Genomic DNA, 20,602 nt, shown 5'->3' with positions numbered 1-20,602 from the left:
TGTAAAGTGAGGGGTTTATTTTTACCTTATTTTGCAAAAACAACATTAGATATTACCTCTACAATCCGTGATCTGTGTACAGATATGAGTGTAGACTGTGGAGAGGTACAGGCAGATTCTGTAAAACCCATTGCTTCTTTTTCTTTATTAACATGTCTTCTAAATAGTTTTACTCTCTAAAAAACAGTTACAAATTTAAAAAACACTTTAGAACAAAACATTGTACATTATTTACAACTAATGGATTTCACAAAAAGGCATGACTTTTATTAAATCATTTGGAAAATAGAGTCACTTTTAGACATGTGTTCAATTTATTTAAATGATTCTAGAATCAATAATGAGTTTATAATATAGTTACTGTGCTCATGTATTTAAAACTTAACATTAAAATAATAATCAAATTACCAATGCTGAATTTTTTTTCTTCTATCTAAATAAAAGTAAGAAAGCAAACAAAAGTTTTCAAATTTCATAGAAGAAAAGATATATGTACAGTTGACTTTCTTATCTTGAAGTCAGTCGGACCAGTGTATTAGTTCAAGATAAATAATGAATTTTGAATGATTTTGTTAACCTTGGGACCGTAAATTTAGTTTGAGTCAACCGAAATTTTGACTCATCCAATTTCGAGTCATCAGGAGTCGAAATGTATATATTTATATGGAACAAAGTTCAGAACCATGTGAAAACTTCCACTCATACGAAATTTCGAGTCAACCGAGTTCGAGACAAGAAGAGTTAACTGTTTTTACAAACAGGTATCAGGTTAATAATGACAGACAGACATCATGGTTAATCCAAGCATACCTCTGAGAATGGAATGATGTGTGGTAATCTCTGCATCAGAAAAACTGCTGGTTTCTTCCCCTTCTCCAATTCAGCCATGAATACTGATGGCTTCACATCCCTATAATTTATCAAATGGAGATTATTAATATAATTTGGTGTTGGCATTTCTTTAATAATCTCTGTTAGATTTATTCACATATTTTAAAGTCTCAGGGTGTTTTAGAACTAAGACATACAGTATGGACACATTGTTAAAAATTATTTGTTGGCATCTAGCTGTCATTTATTTGTTCTGTGTTGTAGGATTGCTGTGTCATTGATGAATATCTAATATCTTTCTCCACCTTGAAGTATATATTAAATCTTCTTAGAGGATGTCAAAATGAATAAAGACCTCAAATATGTTTGGTCTTATCAAGTGTGCTCTGGAAAATATCAATTAAATGTTTGTTTAATTTTTTTTTGGATGAAAATTGACCATTACTATACCTCTTTGCAGTCATATAACCAGTTAAGATTTGTTCATTTATTTCCTTGTTAGTTATTTACGGTTTGATTACTGTTTTAACACTCCATTTGTGTGTTATTTTTGTAATTATATAAGTATTGTTAATTAAAGATCTAAACTTTTGATTTTAAATCAATGCAAAATTTGAAATTTTTAACTAAGTGAATTGAAAGGATATAGTACAGTGAGCCTGCACTAAAAATTGTGCTAGGTAGGTAGTTTTAATAAACCAATTATGGTTTGATGAAGGTGTATTTCAATCTAACTGCAAAATTTACATGATCTGAAGGGTGTTGTTAAGTATACCTAACAGGTAAATGTATATTAAAAAATTTTTGCAAAAAGAAAAACTGGCATTAAAGATTTTTATGGCATTATTTATATGCAGCAATTAATGAAATCACAATCAGAAATCAGTGATTTGTTGCTAAGTCTGTGTACGGGATCATTAACCAGATTTTGAAGGATGTAGTTTAGTATAAAAGAAGATGTGGTATGATTGCCAATGAGACAACTCTTCACTAGAGACCAAATAAAGTAGAAGTTATGCCTACCTGATTAACCAGTTATTTTAGAGGTAAAGTTTGGTATGCCTACCTCACAACCCAGTGACTTTAACAGGTACCTACCTGATTAACCAGTGATTAGGAGGAGTATAACTTCGTCTACAATCTCTTTCATAGAGTATCATCAATAGACCACGAGTTGATCCAAACACATCAGACGTTAATGCTGTTGTTGTGTCTATAAATACAAGGGTATATTGTATGATTAGTTTTTTTTGCAGAAAGTAAAATGTATTGCTTAAGGGAAATAAGAAATATAATGATATAAAACATTGCAGGACATCTTTCAAGATATCCAGATTGGAGTAAAATCTGAAATTTTTGCAATCTTTCTAAAATTGCAAAAATTTCAACAGGAAAAAAATGTGAAACAATTAAAAAGAGAAAACTATTGGCCTATTTTCTGCAAAAACTATAAACAGAAAACAAATAAGGTATACAACAAAAACTCATTTACAGGCTCCTGATTTTTTTTTTTTTCGTGTCAGGGCCTTTAATAGCTGACTATACATATATGGTATGGGGTTTTCTCATTGCACAAGGCCATACAGTGACCTATAATTGCTTATATCTTAGTCATTTGATATCTGGTGGAGAGTTGTCTCATTGGCAATCATACCACATCTCCTTATTCATATATTAACTGACTAACTGTGATTACATTACAGCATCATCCTAGTACTTACCTATCAAGTTGTTCCAGATAACACGGAAAACAAAACAGTTCAGAAATTCACTGATTTTTACATAATCTTCAAGTTTGAATAATCTGCCTTGTTCATACATTTCAATATCATCCAATGTTCTACAATGTTTACAAAACAGCAGTATAACAAACGCTCTTTTACACTAACTCACTATATGCAATATTCTAAATTAAACTCCATCTGATGAACCAACACATGTGTGAATCCTTTCGGTAGAGTCCATGAAGTGGATACTTTGGTATGCCAGGTTCTCAAATAATGCAAATGAATGCAACACTTAAATAATAATCAAAATTGACAACAACACTTCAACTGGTCTGCAGACCAGTTGAAGTGTTGTTGTCAATTTTGATTATTATTTAAGTGTTCCAATATTCTAAAGTTCACCTTCTTATTGCTTCTGTGGATTCATTTTAGTGGGTATCAGTTTGTATGAATTGATTTTAGTGGGTATCAATTTGCATGGATTGAAGAAAATTTGCATTTCGTGGGTATATGATTTCTTGGTTTCGCCAAAGTCTCCATACAAGCTTATAGAAAATTTGAAATTTGTTGAACATTTAAATTCATGGTTCACCTACCAAATCCATGAAAATTGGTATCCAATGAATAGTAAAGAATCAACAGTATTTGTCTGCCAGGATATTATAGGTGTAGAAACCTACATGTTTTTACTATAAGTAATTTGGACAGGACTTTTTTACAAGTATGGTAAACACTAATAAGGAATCTGTCAAATAAAAAACCTACTAATTCTTTTTATCTGCAATTTGCACATTTTTCCTTTGATCTTACTGCCTAATATTTTTAAGATCATGGACAGGACTTGATACTCGAAAATATTAGGCAATGATGTTATGTATCAGTGCAGCAATGTCACATGCTCAAGGTTTTCCGCATCAATTTATCAATGAAATGCACAAGACTTCATTCATACAACCCAACAACTTTCTGCTCGCAACTAAGCGGCTCTCTCGATAGTCAGTATCAAAAACAAAAATGCCATTATTCTATATATATCATGTTTTCATATGTTCCAGGATTCAAAAAGATAATGAATAACTGCAAAAGTATTCCTAACAGTCCTAATGTATCCATGATCAGGTGAAAAATCAAGCTAAAATGTCTGAACACTGCAAATTGTACTTAAAAACAATATTTGAACAAGGCTTAAAATGTTTAATATCTAACTTACATATTTTCAATATAAAAATAAGAAAAAGTGGTATGATTGCCAATGAAACAACTTTCCACAGACACCAAATGATGTTGAAGTGAGCAACTATAGGTCACTGGAGCAATATATATAAAACGACCTACAAAATAACTAAACATTCCTAATTAATAGACAGGCTAGACATACTTACATAATGAAATGACTGGCTGCATCACAAAACACGGTCAGAAGACTAAATACTGGGTGAATAGTACTGTTTGGTGCTTGACTAAGAAGCTCTAAAAAACTCTTCAATCCACAATTTGGTCCAAGGTCCACTAAAAACTTCCACAAAATTGGTAATAATACATCATTGTAACTTAAACCTGTAACATTGAAATATATCTAGTTTATATGATGTTGTAAGGGGACTTGTTTTATTAGACACTGATCTCATTTAACTTTGAATATACTGTTATTAAGACTTTCAACAAGAAACTAATACACGTGACTAAATTTAAACAACGGGTTGGTTATGTTCAGTGATAATCATGTAACTTACTTTTAAAATAGACAACTTGCCACTCAGTATATACATCCTGAGTTATAATAAAGTGTTGAGTTATCTCTCAACAAGCAACCTATCTCAAAGACAGTTAGACAATATCAATTATGACAATTAAAACATGGTTTTAATCCATCTCATCTCAAGTGAACCATTCCGAGTTGTGATAAAGTGTTGACTTACCTCTGAGTATATCCATTCTGAATTAAGATAAAGTGTTGATTTATCTTACCTCCAAGAATATCCATTCTGAGTTGTGATAAAGTGTTGATTGTTCTCTGGTATAGGACACATGGTAGACATGTAGAGGTACTAACAGAACTATCTAATTTGATTTTAGATCCTGATGATTTTGTTGAAGCTTTATCTAGTGCTTTCTTCAATATATCTATAACAAAAATTAATATGCTTTAACACAATAAATGCATAACATAAATATTGATTATAAAATATGTACTGCAACTTCTATGCATACATTTTCTTGTCAATTAATCAACAGTTACCTTCTTATGAAAGGAATTGGTTTTTTTTCTGTTTGCAAGATCTGTATCAATATGCATGTCAAGATACAAAAGATTATTTTAGAATTTGCTTTCTCTCTAGAAAAATTCTGTTATGATGTAGAGAAATTAAGAGATTTATAGTTTTTCTCTTTACAGTCAGGGGCATTACTTAAATAAGTAACAATTAAAATTACCTATACAAGTAATGTTGAAAACGAGGCTATTTTAAATATTACTTATATAAGTAACTTTTCTGAATATTATTTTTATAGGTGTCGGATTATACAGATTTTAGTAGCTTTAACAAATTTTCACAGTCATCTGGTTATTTTTCCCATGAAATATAAAATCTAATCCTTCTGAAACACTAATTAACTTTCTGACGCACTTATCTTTCATACTGACGCTTCTGGGTCAAAGATTGGTCTCATGGGACTATTAAATTATCATTTTCCTCCAAAATCTTGAAGGCAGACTGATATAAATAGATTAATACTTGTGAATTAATTAAGACTTGAAGTTATTTATAACTTGTAACCAAAATCAATTACATATGTTCCTTCAATAAGTGTTATTACTATTTTTTTCAAAAATGTATAAAATAACTTATTCAAGTAATATTTTTGTCATTATTTTTAAAGTAACCCTTTATCTCTATACTCCTCTCAAATCTAATAAATTCTTTATTTTATGATATAAAATGATGTAAAAATTCATGAAAACTACATTTAGTCTATGCTTCTATTGAAATTTAAAATAACTCTATTAAGTAATTTTATTATTTTTAAAAACAAAAATTACTTATATAAGTAACTTAAAAAAATAACTTGTTTAAGTAACACCCCTGACTGCTTTAAGTAGAAATTTCTATGAAGATTTCAGATGCAATAATTTATTTCTCCAAGATGCAGAATTTTTTGTTGGCACTATCAGGATTTTTTCTATGTACATTAAGATTATGTGAATCATTCTATTGGCTTTGTTAGCAAAAGTCTAATTAATTGAGATGTTTTGACCTTATTTTGGAAAGTGAATAATTGTTTTTTTAATGCAGATTCAAAAGCAGTAACCTTCTCTTTGAAGACAGAAAATTGTGTTGGTTTTCTACGGATTTATATATAATTCAGTGAAGATTAAGATTAGGATGTGGTGACCTACTTTTTGAAGGTGAAGGATTTTTACTGGCTTTCTCTGTATCTATTTCTATGTAGTTTAAGAGATCAGCAAACATCAGTCTTATCATCTTTTCACTCCATAATAACTGTAACTGTTTAACTACAAACGGCATAGATGCATGCAAACTGAAAATAGAAAAAATTATATTAGAAAAAAATTTAAGAATCTCCTGTTTCAGTATTTTGATTTATCTGATATAAAAATGCTTGTAATTGATGAATTAAGAAAGAAAGTCCCTTAATTCTAAGTCAGATCTTAAACTCAAGGACATACATAGAAAATGTATCGTCATTCAATAAAAATCTGTAAAGTAAACTGGAAAAATCATGAGACAACAGTAAATTGTATAAATTTTTTCACAAATAGAATATAATAACTTTGGAACAACAAATCTTAAAAGAGTCAATGGTGAAAGCAACCTGGTCTTGAGGAAACCACTCAGTGTGTTAAATATCAACAGATTCCATACAGCAAATTTAACTACATCAATGTTTCATGAAAAAAAAAAAAAACCCTCAAAAACAGCTATAAAAACTGACATATTAAAAATCAAACATTTGGTGCTGTTTTATTACAATTTGTTTGCATGCTGCATGCCTTGTTTTACTTGTTATTGCATATGTTTTTATATTCGGTGAAAAGCTCATTAGAGCTTATGTTGTAATATGTTTGTCAATATGCCGAATCAAAATAAAGTTTTACTTACTTACTTATTTACTTTGTACAACATTAATGTGTCGTTGTTTGATGGCTATTGCTTCATCATAAACATCTTTTTCGATTGTTTTTGGTAGCTTCTGTCATCTGTCCAATTGTTAATGATTAAAACCAATTATAGAGTAATCAGGTAATAAAAGGCAGAAGGCTTTTGGATTTAGTCACTCAGATTTGCGTAACTCAAAATTCATATCATAGAGATAACTTTACTTTAAAATGCCTAAAATCATTTATCCTCTTACCTTGGATCTGTCTTCTGGGAAAACCAGCCCAGAACAGGATGCCAGTGAGTTAAACTTGATTTTTTATTCTGTACATATTTCTTACAGTTTTCCAGAAGCCGAATAACAACTGTCTATAAATAGAAATAATGAATCTTCATTTTTTTGCAGCAACAAATCAAATAATTGAAACAGTAGTTGACCAATTAGAAACTTCATAAACCGAACACTAAACAATTAAATAAAACAACAAGAATGGTATGATCATTAACAAGAAACTATCAACCAGATTTTGGATTGTTGGAATGTTATATTTGTTGTTTTCTATCGTTAATTAATGTATCATTTAATTATGGAATAGATAGTAGTAGTAATTTGATTGAAGGTCAGGTTATGATGTATATATTGCTAAAAGGTCATGCATTTCTCAGACAATTTATGAAGTCCTTACTATAAATTCATTAGATGTGTACTGACTGATACTTGAGTCTGGAAGAAGAATATGTTTTCTTTATTAAATGTTATTGGCTTTGAACTAGCTTTCAGTAACTGCAAGTACTCTTATATCAGTGCTTTATGTCTATTGTTTTTATGTTTATTGTTTATAGGCTTGTATCAATCTTTTGAGTTCAGCTATTAAAATTGCAACAGATTTTTACAGTGTGTTTTTATGTTGTGCTGTTGCACCACTATCCTAGGTAAGGGGAGGGTTGAGCGCTCACAAACATGTTTAACTCCATCACATTCTTTAAGTGCCTGTCCCAAGTCAGGAGCCTGTAGTTCAGTGGTTGTCGTTGGTTCATGTCTGTCATATTTGTTTTTCGTAAATTGTTTTGTTATAAATTAGGCTAGTAGTTTTGTTGCTTGATTGGCTCACATTTTTCATGTCAGGGCCTTTTATAGCTGACTATATACAGTATGGGTTTTTCTCATTAGTCTATAATTGTTTATATCCACTTCATTTGAACTCTGGTGGATAGTTGTCTCATTGACCTATAACTGTTTATATCCACTTCATTTGAACTCTTGTGGATAGTTGTCTCATTGATCTATAATTGTTTATATCCACTTCATTTCAAATCTGGTGGATAGTTGTCTCATTGACCTATAATTGTTTATATCCACTTCATTTGAACTCTGATGGATAGTTGTCTCATTGACCTATAATTGTTTATATCCACTTCATTTGAACTCTGGTGGATAGTTGTCTCATTGACAGTCATACCACAATTCCTTAATTTTATATAGAAGAATAATTCATTACTAAATATTTTCAAATTATCTTTTGCCACTGGAGTTAACCAAGCCACAATCAATCAAATTATCTCCCCTTGATAATATATTATATATGCATGAATATCACAATTATAATAACATATCAATGAAAATAACAAATAAAACAAAACTATTTTATACTCATTTACTTACCATAAATTTGATTGTATTTTCAACAAGACCCTGAAACAATAATAATTCTTGTTCATGTAATATTGAAATACTGAATCAAGTTGTCTGTATTTTAAAATAAAGGCCAATGTTTGAACAACACTACTGCATTTGAAAATATGTTAATTTACCATTATAATCAGTTTCTCCTTAGAAATATATCTTGTTTATTTTAAATTACAACAACAACAAAATTCACTTAGTATATTATAATAAACTGATGCATACAAGCATCTGAGCAAAAACATTAAGCAATGTCAGATAATAGTTTTCATATTTTTTTCTAAACATAATGAAACTGGGAAATACTAGCCCCAAATGCACTATTAAAGTTACACATAATAATTGTTCATTAATTTGATTTCTTATCCAATGAGTATCATATATTTTTCTGACTTGTGGAAAACAACCTCATAGCATTTTTGCTCTGACATTATATAAACATAAACACTTACCTCTAATTCTACAAAACCAAGATGTACCATGTTTGCTGCAAAAGAAAAAAAAAACAGAATTTTCAGCTTCAGACCATCTCATTAGTCTTAAAAAAAGTAAAAATGGCAAATTCTTTAACATTCCTATTTTATAGTCGTCATAAAATGATAAGCATGTACTTTTTGTTTTTAATTTCAAATAAGCTGACACCAACATTTAAACCACAGCTAACCATATTAAATATAGGCAGTTATTATAATTATCATAATTAGTATAGTTTCTTTCTTATTGTTGAACAAGATCTTTATAAAAATCAACCAATACCCACCCAGCAAGCATAGTGCATAGTTTCCTTCTAAGGTATTGAAAATAATTCTGGTACTTTGTTCATTTGACAGTAGATCTAGAGATCTCTTAAATAGTCTGTGAGTTACCAGTACAGTCAGACACTGAAAAAATAAGTGCAAATTGATTATCTATTGGCATTAACTACTAAATTTAAATTTCTTTATACATTTCAGAGTGATTTAACATCAAAATAATAGCTTGATTTCTTCAATTAACTTTATTATGGTACCAACCCCTACACAGAACAAAAGCTGCATGGTAGACAAAAGCCCTCAATTTATAATTACATATCATCCTTTTTACTTATGCTTCTTTCTTAAAGAATAATAGACCTAAAATTATAAAATTTATTATCTTAAAAGTACTAGGTAATAAAACAAATTACAAGAAGTTTAGCAACAATATTTCAACTATTTGAAGAAAAAAAAACAATATAAAAGATTTTCAATGTAAGTGCAACTATTAAGAGTCTGTTTTCTTAACATTACCGTTAACTTGCATTATGTATGACAGCTGTGACACAAAATGTTTAACTAGGGTGACATCCTCAATATAATATAAATGACAGCAGAAAATTTTTTTTTTACCTCAGGTGACATCCTCAAAAGACACCCACTATTTACCTTGTGAATATCCTCTGTCATACATATGATAATGAGTATTGCACATGAGTTAAAGTGAGTCATCTACGCTCATATCAAATCAAAAATCGCCCATTTAGATTAAGACCGGGGATAAATTCGTTATATACATTCATATCTGTAGATATGGGTATTTTAACACCCTGAAGTACCCCAGTACACCAAGTACACCCTGAGGCAACCTCAGATTGTACTGGGGTACTTCAAGGTGTTAAAATACCCATATCTACAGATATGAACTTATATAACAAATTTATCCCCGTCTTAGTCCGATTCAGGCGATTTTTTGGGGGGAAATTCAGGCACAAAGTGTAACGTGAAAGCAACATTTTTTTTTTTATCTAGAAAGTTTTTATAGAAATTTGGAAATTTTACATATATTTTACTGGGTCTAGGGTAAAATCCTAGTTGTAGTAAAAAATAAGACGCTTTTAATCTGGAAACAGGAAAAAAAAAGTTTAAATCAAATTTGGCACTCAATGTACGTGCCAAGCATTATGTCATAGACAGTGTGATATCAACATTCGTCATTTGCATAACTAGGTCAGTTGTCCCATTCATTGGTGATGTAGACTTATTGGCGATGTGGTAGCCAAAAGATTCATTTACTAAAATGAATTCCAATGATCGGCATAATAGGATAGCATCGTTAGTGGATTATATATTTAGAAATCATGGATAATCTACAGAATTCAATTTTTGACTGGGAACAACCACAGAACTAAGGAAAACACATGTGAATTTCCCCAGGGTAATGGGTAGCAACGCCTGGGAATATGGGTTAGCAATACCCAGGGCTATGGATTTTTTAACGACGGTCATAAGCCAATCAAAATCTGAGAAATATACTAAGCAAGGAATAATAAAGTTTTGTCAATATCAGATATCAATGTATAACAGTAAACACAGACATATTTACCTCTTGTGACAGATTGGACACATGATGTATAACAGCGGGGACAGACATATTTACCTCTTGTGACAGATTGGACACATGATGTATAACAGCAGGTACAGACATATTTACCTCTTGTGACAGATTGGACACATGATGTATAACAGCGGGGACAGACATATTTACCTCTTGTGACAGATTGGACACATGATGTATAACAGCAGGGACAGACATATTTACCTCTTGTGACAGATTGGACACATGATGTATAACAGCGGGGACAGACATATTTACCTCTTGTGACAGATTGGACACATGATATATGACAGCAGGGACACACATATTTACCTCTTGTGACAGATTGGACACATGATGTATAACAGCAGGTACAGACATATTTACCTCTTGTGACAGATTGGACACATGATGTATAACAGTAGAGACAGACATATTTACCTATTGTGACAGATTGGACACATGATGTATAACAGCAGGGACAGACATATTTACCTCTTGTGACAGATTGGACACATGATGTATAACAGCAGGGACAGACATATTTACCTCTTGTGACAGATTGGACACATGATGTATGACAGCAGGGACAGACATATTTACCTCTTGTGACAGATTGGACACATAATGTATAACAACAGGGACAGACATATTTACCTCTTGTGACAGATTGGACACATGATGTATAACAGCAGGGACAGACATATTTACCTCTTGTGACAGATTGGACACATGATGTATGACAGCAGGGACAGACATATTTACCTCTTGTGACAGATTGGACACATAATGTATAACAGCAGGGACACACATATTTACCTCTTGTGACAGATTGGACACATGATGTATAACAGCAGGGACAGACATATTTACCTCTTGTGACAGATTGGACACATGATGTATAACAGCAGGGACAGACATATTTACCTCTTGTGACAGATTGGACACATGATGTATGACAGCAGGGACAGACATATTTACCTCTTGTGACAGATTGGACACATGATGTATAACAGCAGGGACAGACATATTTACCTCTTGTGACAGATTGGACACATGATGTATAACAGCAGGTACAGACATATTTACCTCTTGTGACAGATTGGACACATGATGTATAACAGCAGGGACAGACATATTTACCTCTTGTGACAGATTGGACACATGATATATGACAGCAGGGACAGACATATTTACCTCTTGTGACAGATTGGACACATGATGTATAACAGCAGGGACAGACATATTTACCTCTTGTGACAGATTGGACACATGATGTATGACAGCAGGGACAGACATATTTACCTCTTGTGACAGATTGGACACATGATGTATGACAGCAGGGACAGACATATTTACCTCTTGTGACAGATTGGACACATGATGTATGACAGCAGGGACAGACATATTTACCTCTTGTGACAGATTGGACACATGATGTATAACAGCAGGTACAGACATATTTACCTCTTGTGACAGATTGGACACATGATGTATGACAGCAGGGACAGACATATTTACCTCTTGTGACAGATTGGACACATGATGTATAACAGCAGGGACAGACATATTTACCTCTTGTGACAGATTGGACACATGATGTATAACAGCAGGGACAGACATATTTACCTCTTGTGACAGATTGGACACATGATGTATAACAGCAGGGACAGACATATTTACCTCTTGTGACAGATTGGACACATGATGTATAACAGCAGGTACAGACATATTTACCTCTTGTGACAGATTGGACACATGATGTATGACAGCAGGGACAGACATATTTACCTCTTGTGACAGATTGGACACATGATGTATAACAGCAGGTACAGACATATTTACCTCTTGTGACAGATTGGACACATGATGTATGACAGCAGGGACAGACATATTTACCTCTTGTGACAGATTGGACACATGATGTATAACAGCAGGGACAGACATAATGTTTAATACAAACACAGTCAGCAGATTGTCTGAAAAGTTGGCTGCCATCAGTGGTCTACAAATAAGTCAAAAAATCACCTTCATCAATACAATGCACAATGAAAAATGGAACACACTTTCTTAAAAATATCATAAATAATTTTTTTGAATTTCCAACTTATCTAAAAACAAGAGTGAACAAGCTGCGACAGTCAATAAGAAGATGTGCTATGATTGCCAACCAGACATCTATCCACCAGACACCAAATGACAAAGATGTAAGCAAAGAATGTCCTTTGATTTTTGAAATAATTTCTGGCACCTCTGAGTCAAAACTTACTTACATATACATGTGGTATAGCAAATTAATTTGGAGTTTTTTTCTGTTCAATTTTGTTCAAACAATGACTTCAGGTTGTCACGGTATATAAAATTTACTAACCTCAAAGCTATAGTAACCATTGCAGAAAGTGATGTCTGGTTAAAAGCACACTTGGTTCTTGAGAGACCTCTGGTTAATAAACCCTACAAAAAGATTTGAAAAAGCCATCAATATCCATTCCTGAAAATTAACCTTTTTTTTTTGGCAGTACATGTGACAGGCTCATTTCAAGTTCTTCTTTATTATTTATTTAATTAAAATTGAATAAAATTCCTTTCTTGTCATACAAAGTTTTAACTTTTTTGATTCGTATGTCACTGATGAGTCTTTATAGAGGAAATGGGATGTCTGGTGTACATTAATATAAGCCTGGGCTGATATGCATAAAACCACTTAAGTTAAGATATCCAATGGTAGTACTCATTTATCGTAAGAAATGTAGAAAAATCTGTTCGTTCGGAACAAATCTTAACTAAAGGATGTTCGCTTGTCATGTTTTGGAATTTTTGTCAGATTTTCGGAATCCTCTGGTTTTATCCATTTGAATGTCTCAAAAAAGTTTGCCCATTGACACCCATTTTTCTTTTTATAAATCCTTTACATGTATAATGATAAGCCATCTGTAAAAGTCTTATAACATTTTAATTATTTTTAGATAGTTTTTGAGAACTTAAACTTGTCAATAATAAAGCTATGAAAAGTCAAGAGAGAACATTTTCCCGCCAAAATTTCAATGGCTAATATCTCGAAAACAAGCACATTGACCTATATATTTTTTTTGCTCTTTTGATTCCTCTATTCATCCCCTATCAATATAAACTAGTGTTTTAAAAAGCTTATTATTTTGAAACTGAGAAGCGAACTCCCTTAAGTAGCTTTATGCATACGGGCCCTGGTATCTTTGATGAGTTTATTGCATATCAAATATAATCCAAGATCAGAAACATACAATTATCAATTAAGTAATAAAACATTATTGAGTGCATATCACTGACACAGTGGGATTTGTATACCCTTTGTCAACAACAGCTACAGAATGAATATATGAATCCCTTAAACAAATTGGAAAAAAAATCCCCCCCCCCTTTTTGAAACCCCCCTTGGAGCAATAACCCCAAAACTCAATCCCAGCCTTTCCTTTGTAGTATGGAACATTGTAGTACAATTTCAGAGAGATCCATACACTTAAACACAAGTTATTGTCTGGAAACTAGAAAAATGTTTGTTTTTGGCCCTTTTTTGGCCCCTAATTCCTACATGTTTGGGCAATTAACCCCAAACTCAATCACAGCCTTCCCTTTGTTATATGGAACCTTGTGGTACAATGTCAGAGAGATCAATACACTTACACACAAGTTATTGTCTAGAAACTAGAAAAATGCTTGTTTTTGGCCCCTTTTTGGCCCTTAATTCATAAACGGTTGGGACCATCATCCCCAAAATCAATCCCAACCTTCCTTTTGTGGTATTGAACCTTCTTAAAAAATTTCATAGAGATCCATTCTCTTAAACAAAAGTTATTGTCCAGAAACCAATGTGTCTTCGGGTGACGACGACGACGACGACAACGACATCATACCATTATACGATCCCAAAAAATTTTTTGCGGTCGTATAAAAATTACAAAATACTTGAAACCATTGTAACAAATAAAATTTGCTCCAGATATTTCAAATAGTCTTTACATCTAATTGTCAGTAATATGTATGCCAAAGAAAAAAGATATAAAATGACCTAAAATAAAATTTATAATCTGGAAAAAATACAAAAGAACACACTTAAAGCGAGCAATGAAGAAGTGAGGGGCAGAAGAACCTTTTTCAGAAAGTCAGGATTGGGCCTTTATTTTTGTAGGAATACAGGTTTTACACTTATCATGACTCAGGAATGATTTATTTTTTGGGTTCAAGGAAAGAATGTTTTTTTTCCAGATTCAGAATTCATCTTTTTAATTTCCGGGAATTTAGGATGACACCGCCTCCTATAAGTTCCAAATATTTTTGATCAGTATAATTAAATACAAACCTTCAATATAGGGTAGAGTCCTCTGGTGTTAAGGTCACCCATGATGTTGTTACAGAGTTGATTTAAACCTGGCGCAAGTGCTGGAAAATATTTATTTCTGATATATAATTGATGATGTGTTGTATGAGCAGATAATTTATCATGCAAGTTAATGCTGCAAAATATGCTTAACTTATCATCTGGAATCATTATTTGACAGAAGTAGAGAAAAAAGAAGTGAAAATGTTTGTAATGAAAAACATTGTAAAATCAATAATAAATATATTGCATGCTTCAGACAAAAGTGAGTGTTGGTTTCCACAGCTGTCTCAGATACAATTCATACATTATTTTTGGTAGTAGAAATTGTGCTTTTATGCAAGGACATTATATGAACCAATTTTATCTCAGTAAAATCTTTTTTTCATAGAAACAAATGTCTTTCATGATAAAACTGTAAAATTTAAATTGATTGATTGATTGGTGTTTAACGCCACTTTCAACACTATTATGCTATTTTGTGGCGGTCAGTTTTTATTGGTGGAGGAAGCCAGAGTGCCTGGAGAGAACCATCGACCTTCGGTAGGAAAATTAACAATCCTAGTCAATTAAGATTGGAGTCGAGTGCACTAGCCCCGAGTTGGATTCGAACTCACAACCTCAGTCTTTGGTTCAAAAATAAAACTTTAAAGTCATATTATACATGGGGAAACCATGTGGAATACCTAATTGAGATTCTAAGATATGTAACTTGTGTTCTTTAAACTATTTTCCTTGTAGATTTACTGGTAAATACAATTAAAACTCTCAGTAATAGTGTTTGAGGGGACATCCTGTGGAATACCTAATTGAGATATTTACCTGGTGTAGTTTTAACTATTTTCCATGTAGATGTACTGGTAAATACAATTAAAACTCTCAACAATAACATCATCACACTAAAGTCAACATGGTTCTCTGGCTAAAAATAAAACAATTCAGATCATGTCATGATTTAAAGTACAAACAGGGTTTTTCTTGTGTGTAAAAATCACTCTACTTAGTGTTTTGGATTGTGATCAGAGTGATTGCTGGAGATTTGAGATAATAACACACTGATATACAAACCTATCATGTATTTCCTGTGTAAAAACCAGTAAGTAAAATAACAAAAATACCGAACTCCAAGGAAAATTCAAATCAGAAAGTCCTTTATCAAATGGCAAAATCAAAAACTCAAACATTTCAAACGAATGGAAAACAAAAAATGATGGATTAAACCTGGTTTTATAGCTAGCTAATACATGTGCACAAATCAACACAAAAAGTGATGTTTAACTGATTTATCTTGGTTGTACTGTACAATACATCATTTCAAATTGACATATATACAAATAAGGAGATGTGGCATAATTGCCAATGCAACCAACTATCTACCAGAGACTAATGAATGAGAATGTTAACAACTATAGGTCACTGTACCACCTTCATAAGGGAGCAAAACCCATACCTAATACATCATGTAAATATAATTCACTTAATTTAATTGTGAAGAAGATTATACAATGATATCCTTGACCTATGCAAAAATTATTTTTTGTAATTTCTGGTATCTTATGTATTATCAAGATCAATGTAGTGATAAGGTACTTTGGATTCATTATTATTCGTGGGATACCAATTTTTGTGGAGATTGTGGGTATAATTAAACCACAAATTTAAATTTTCAACGAAGTATAAATTTTCTATAGGCTTATATGCAGACTTTGGCAAAACAAGGAAATCAAATATCCACATAAATACAATTTTTCCTTGATCCATAAAAATTGGTATCCACAAAATGAATGAATCCACAGTATCAGTAATATATCACTATGGTTGTCTATCTTTTTAACATGGTAACTACCTCTCAACATAGCTTCTTAGAAATACAAATGTTTGGCTGATATCTTCAACTGTGTGTATCCATTGTAATTATAATGCCTTACCTTTAGTTCTTTTAAATAACAACAACATTTCCAGTTGATATCTTTGACTTGTTGTATCCATGACAACACAAACTCTTTCTTTAAAGCAACAGCAATATAACAAACCTGATAACAGATTGACACATACAAGATATATTCTGAATTGAATTTAAAACCATATAAAAAAGAAAAAGTTTAACAGATGGTTCCCACGGGTTTGACATTTCAAATAATCATTTTGAATGAAAGACATTTAATATACTTGAAGCTGGAAAATAATACAATTATCTCTTAATTTATAAAAAAAGAACTAATTGTTAATGATAATGAATAAAATTTCATCTAAAAAGTATTACAGGCAGACACTGATAGCTTACACCTTACAGCAAAATTAATATAGTTTCTAGTATAACAGTCTGTGGACTTCTTTATAAACTGATAGGTTATTTTTCATGCTAAATACATTTGAAGGTGTAATTAAAATGATATAAACAACACACAGTTATCTTCTTCAAGTCTGATTCTGTCTGAAAGTTACTTATAATGTAAATCTAATCCTCTTGCACCTGTACAAGAAATTTATATAAAAGAGTGCTTTTTTATGAAATGTCTGCATATAAAATTGAAGCACTTTTAAATTAATAAAACATTATTGTATTATGTGTGGTATATATAAAGTTTGTTGTTTGTAATCTAATCATATATATTTGATAAAATGATATTGATCCTCTAGAAGTCTTGAAAAGATGAATTTAAAGTAAAAATCTGGATTTATGAAAAGGATAATGAAAATATTGCTAGATAAATGGTAGTCAACCTTCAGTATCTTTTTCACTTATCATAAAATGTATAATAAAATGAGTAACCTTTATATCCTCAGAATCCATGGAACATAAAAGGTAACGGCACAGGTACAAAAATGCCTGGAAAATAAAAATAAAACATACCTAAAACTGAAAATAATTTCGAGAAAAAAATCAAAATACACATTAAAGACTACAGAAAAAACCTAGGGGAAAATTCAGTAGAAACAAGTAAAACTGTGAGCTACTGCTCACTGATGATACCCCCGCCGAAATATTTCGGTAAACAGGAAGTTGTTGAGTGATGAATCTGAAAATGCATCACACGGTATTGCTGACTTATATAAACCCTGAAACCAAATTTCAGAAATCCGTCAAGTAGTTCCTGAGAAAAATGTGATGAAAATTTTCGACTTGGCTATCATGTGTAAAATAATACAAGTGTTCGGTAAACAGGAAGTTGTTGAGTGATGAATCTGAAAACGCATCACACGGTGTAACTTACTTATATAAACCCTGAATCCAAATTTCAGAAATCCTTGTCAAGTAGTTCCTGAGAAAAATGCGACAAAAACATTGATGGGACGGACGGACGGACTGACGTATGGATGGACTGACCGAAGGACAGACAGAGGTAAAACAGTATAACCCCACTTTTTTAAAGCGGGGGTATAATTAAAGAGTTATGTATTATAATACAAAAGCTTGACTTGAAAATGCATGAAAAAATTTGACACTAGACATGAAACAAACATTGACAAATAACAATCAATAAATAGAAATGATACCATAAACAAACTCATCAAGATACAATTTAAAGAAATGAAATAAGAACAACGTTCAAGGTTAGTTTCTCTGTTCAATATTTATGAGTAAGATAGACAAATTTTGTAAGTGAAAATTGCAATGGCAATATCAATGTCTGACTCTTAATTTTTATATCTGAAAATATTATGACTGATAAGAAGTTCTTGGCTTGATGATTAAAACATAAGTTACCTCTTTGTCATCATCTTCCTTAAACTTGTATAAAACTTTCTTGATAGTCTTATAAACTTCTACAGCTGTTAATAAAAAAACAGTGGCTATAAATATTCCAAAGGAATAACTTCAAATCAAAATTAAATCACCTGAAAATCCTTAATCTATATTATCAAATTATAAAAAATATTGTTGATTCACTTTTTCTGTCACATTTTTATTTAATAAAAAATCATTGATCATATCTAAAGATTTTCTTTCTGTTATTTGTTTTACAACATATACACTATAATATTATTTTGGCATTAGAATTCTCTCCAACTTTGCTTTGTAAAAATCTTCCCTTTATCAAATATTATAGACTTTTAACGGCTATAATAAATAACATATAGTTCTAGGTTTGGCTTAACTTTTGGTCTTTTTGGGGTTTTTTTTCAGTGCTTCAACATTTGATGAAACAACATTTGTATAAATATAGACCTAGCATACTAAAATTAATAGGTTAATGTTATTTTTTGTGTTGTTACCTGGCTTCAACTTTGGATGATATTCACTATCTTTGTCTGTAGGAATCTGTAACAAGCCAGATACTTCATTTCTGTAATCAAACATAAAAGATATCCATCCGTGTATCTATGATGTTCAGGGGAGATAATTTGTTAATGGAAAATAAATAACATTCAAATACCAGGCTAACTGAAAACAGTATTCATCATTTCAGAATAAGTCAATTTCAACATTAAATTAGCATGGTTATATCAAATATTTTGTTGCATTACTTTTTTCGAAGTGTGCTACTTATAATGGTCTAGGTTTCATTAAAAATCTGCCAAATACAAACATTCATACAAAAGCTGCATGTTAATTTCTATAAGATTTTAATTTTTTTTTTCTAGATGTTATTGATTTGTTAATTGGGGCAGTTAACTGACAAACTGAATAAAAGTCACGACTTTTATGTAAAGTTTGTGAGTCAGCGACCAATTTACACATCAATAATCTTTAGACAAAATGTGTTTAATCCTTATAATTCTTTACCTGAACAATTGTTCTTTTTTTTCTTTTAATTTCACTTTTTTTGAACCCAACCCAAGGATTCCATTCATGTGTATCATGCAAAAGTGAAATAGACACAGCGTTAACATAGGTAGAAAAACTAGTTTTGAAAACAAGGTCTATTGAAGTGTAAGCCAAGAAGAGAAATTCTTACAATTAATCATATTCAAGTAATTGTAGATATGTAAATAATACAAGAATAACAAAGTATTGTTTTATTTGTGTACCTGTGTCTTTCTGTTTGTATATTTAACAAACTGTTATTACTGCCCGAGTTTTGTTTTTGTGCTGAAAATAATTTTTATAATGTGGTTCATTTAACTTTATCTGCAATTTGTACATTTTCCCTATGATCTTACTGCCTAATATTTTTCTATATCATGGACAGGACCTGATATTAAAAAATATTAGGCAATGACCTCACGTAACAGTGCAACAATGACCTCATGTAACAGTGCAGCAATGTCACACTTTCATGTCTATCCACGTCAATTAATCAATGCAATGGATGCGACTTCATTCATACAACCGAATAACTATCACAAGTATAGTATGCATAAACATAATTTTACTAACTATTTCACTTTAGTTTGTATTCTTAAACCAAAAATAATATTGTTTAGACAAAATTGACGATAAAAAGAATAATAACATTTTATTTTTTTAAATGACTTCATCAGCCAGCCCTTGCTTGATATTCTTGCTGATACAGTCATTTTCAAAAATGCAATTATTCTATATGTCTTTGTGATTTTAAGCTGAATATATCTCGTATATATTTGTTTATTGTTATATTTAAATACCGACAAT

The 20,602-nt window shown here is 31.3% G+C and overlaps 1 protein-coding gene across 1 annotated transcript in view; it reads right to left on the bottom strand.

Moving 5' to 3' along the window:
- LOC127712662 (ubiquitin-protein ligase E3B-like) overlaps positions 1-20,602 on the bottom strand; it is a 37,189-nt gene that overhangs the window by 10,050 nt on the left and 6,537 nt on the right. The window contains exons 4-22 of the mRNA XM_052219233.1: positions 19,264-19,334; positions 18,755-18,819; positions 17,819-17,875; positions 16,974-17,078; positions 15,868-15,967; positions 15,028-15,107; positions 13,063-13,145; positions 12,591-12,696; positions 9,121-9,241; positions 8,813-8,847; positions 8,340-8,369; positions 6,933-7,045; positions 5,956-6,098; positions 4,527-4,682; positions 3,941-4,115; positions 2,553-2,671; positions 1,930-2,044; positions 811-910; positions 57-176 (exon numbers count right to left, since the gene is read on the bottom strand). Of these exons, the coding sequence (XP_052075193.1) occupies positions 57-176; positions 811-910; positions 1,930-2,044; positions 2,553-2,671; positions 3,941-4,115; positions 4,527-4,682; positions 5,956-6,098; positions 6,933-7,045; positions 8,340-8,369; positions 8,813-8,847; positions 9,121-9,241; positions 12,591-12,696; positions 13,063-13,145; positions 15,028-15,107; positions 15,868-15,967; positions 16,974-17,078; positions 17,819-17,875; positions 18,755-18,819; positions 19,264-19,334 (1,894 nt within the window). The remainder of the gene's footprint in view (positions 1-56; positions 177-810; positions 911-1,929; positions 2,045-2,552; positions 2,672-3,940; positions 4,116-4,526; positions 4,683-5,955; positions 6,099-6,932; positions 7,046-8,339; positions 8,370-8,812; positions 8,848-9,120; positions 9,242-12,590; positions 12,697-13,062; positions 13,146-15,027; positions 15,108-15,867; positions 15,968-16,973; positions 17,079-17,818; positions 17,876-18,754; positions 18,820-19,263; positions 19,335-20,602) is intronic.

The sequence above is a fragment of the Mytilus californianus genome, unplaced genomic scaffold (genome assembly GCF_021869535.1).
Source record: "Mytilus californianus isolate M0D057914Y unplaced genomic scaffold, xbMytCali1.0.p SCAF_8, whole genome shotgun sequence".
NCBI classification, from domain to species: domain Eukaryota; kingdom Metazoa; phylum Mollusca; class Bivalvia; order Mytilida; family Mytilidae; genus Mytilus; species Mytilus californianus.
This window is presented reverse-complemented; position numbering and strand designations above follow the sequence as displayed.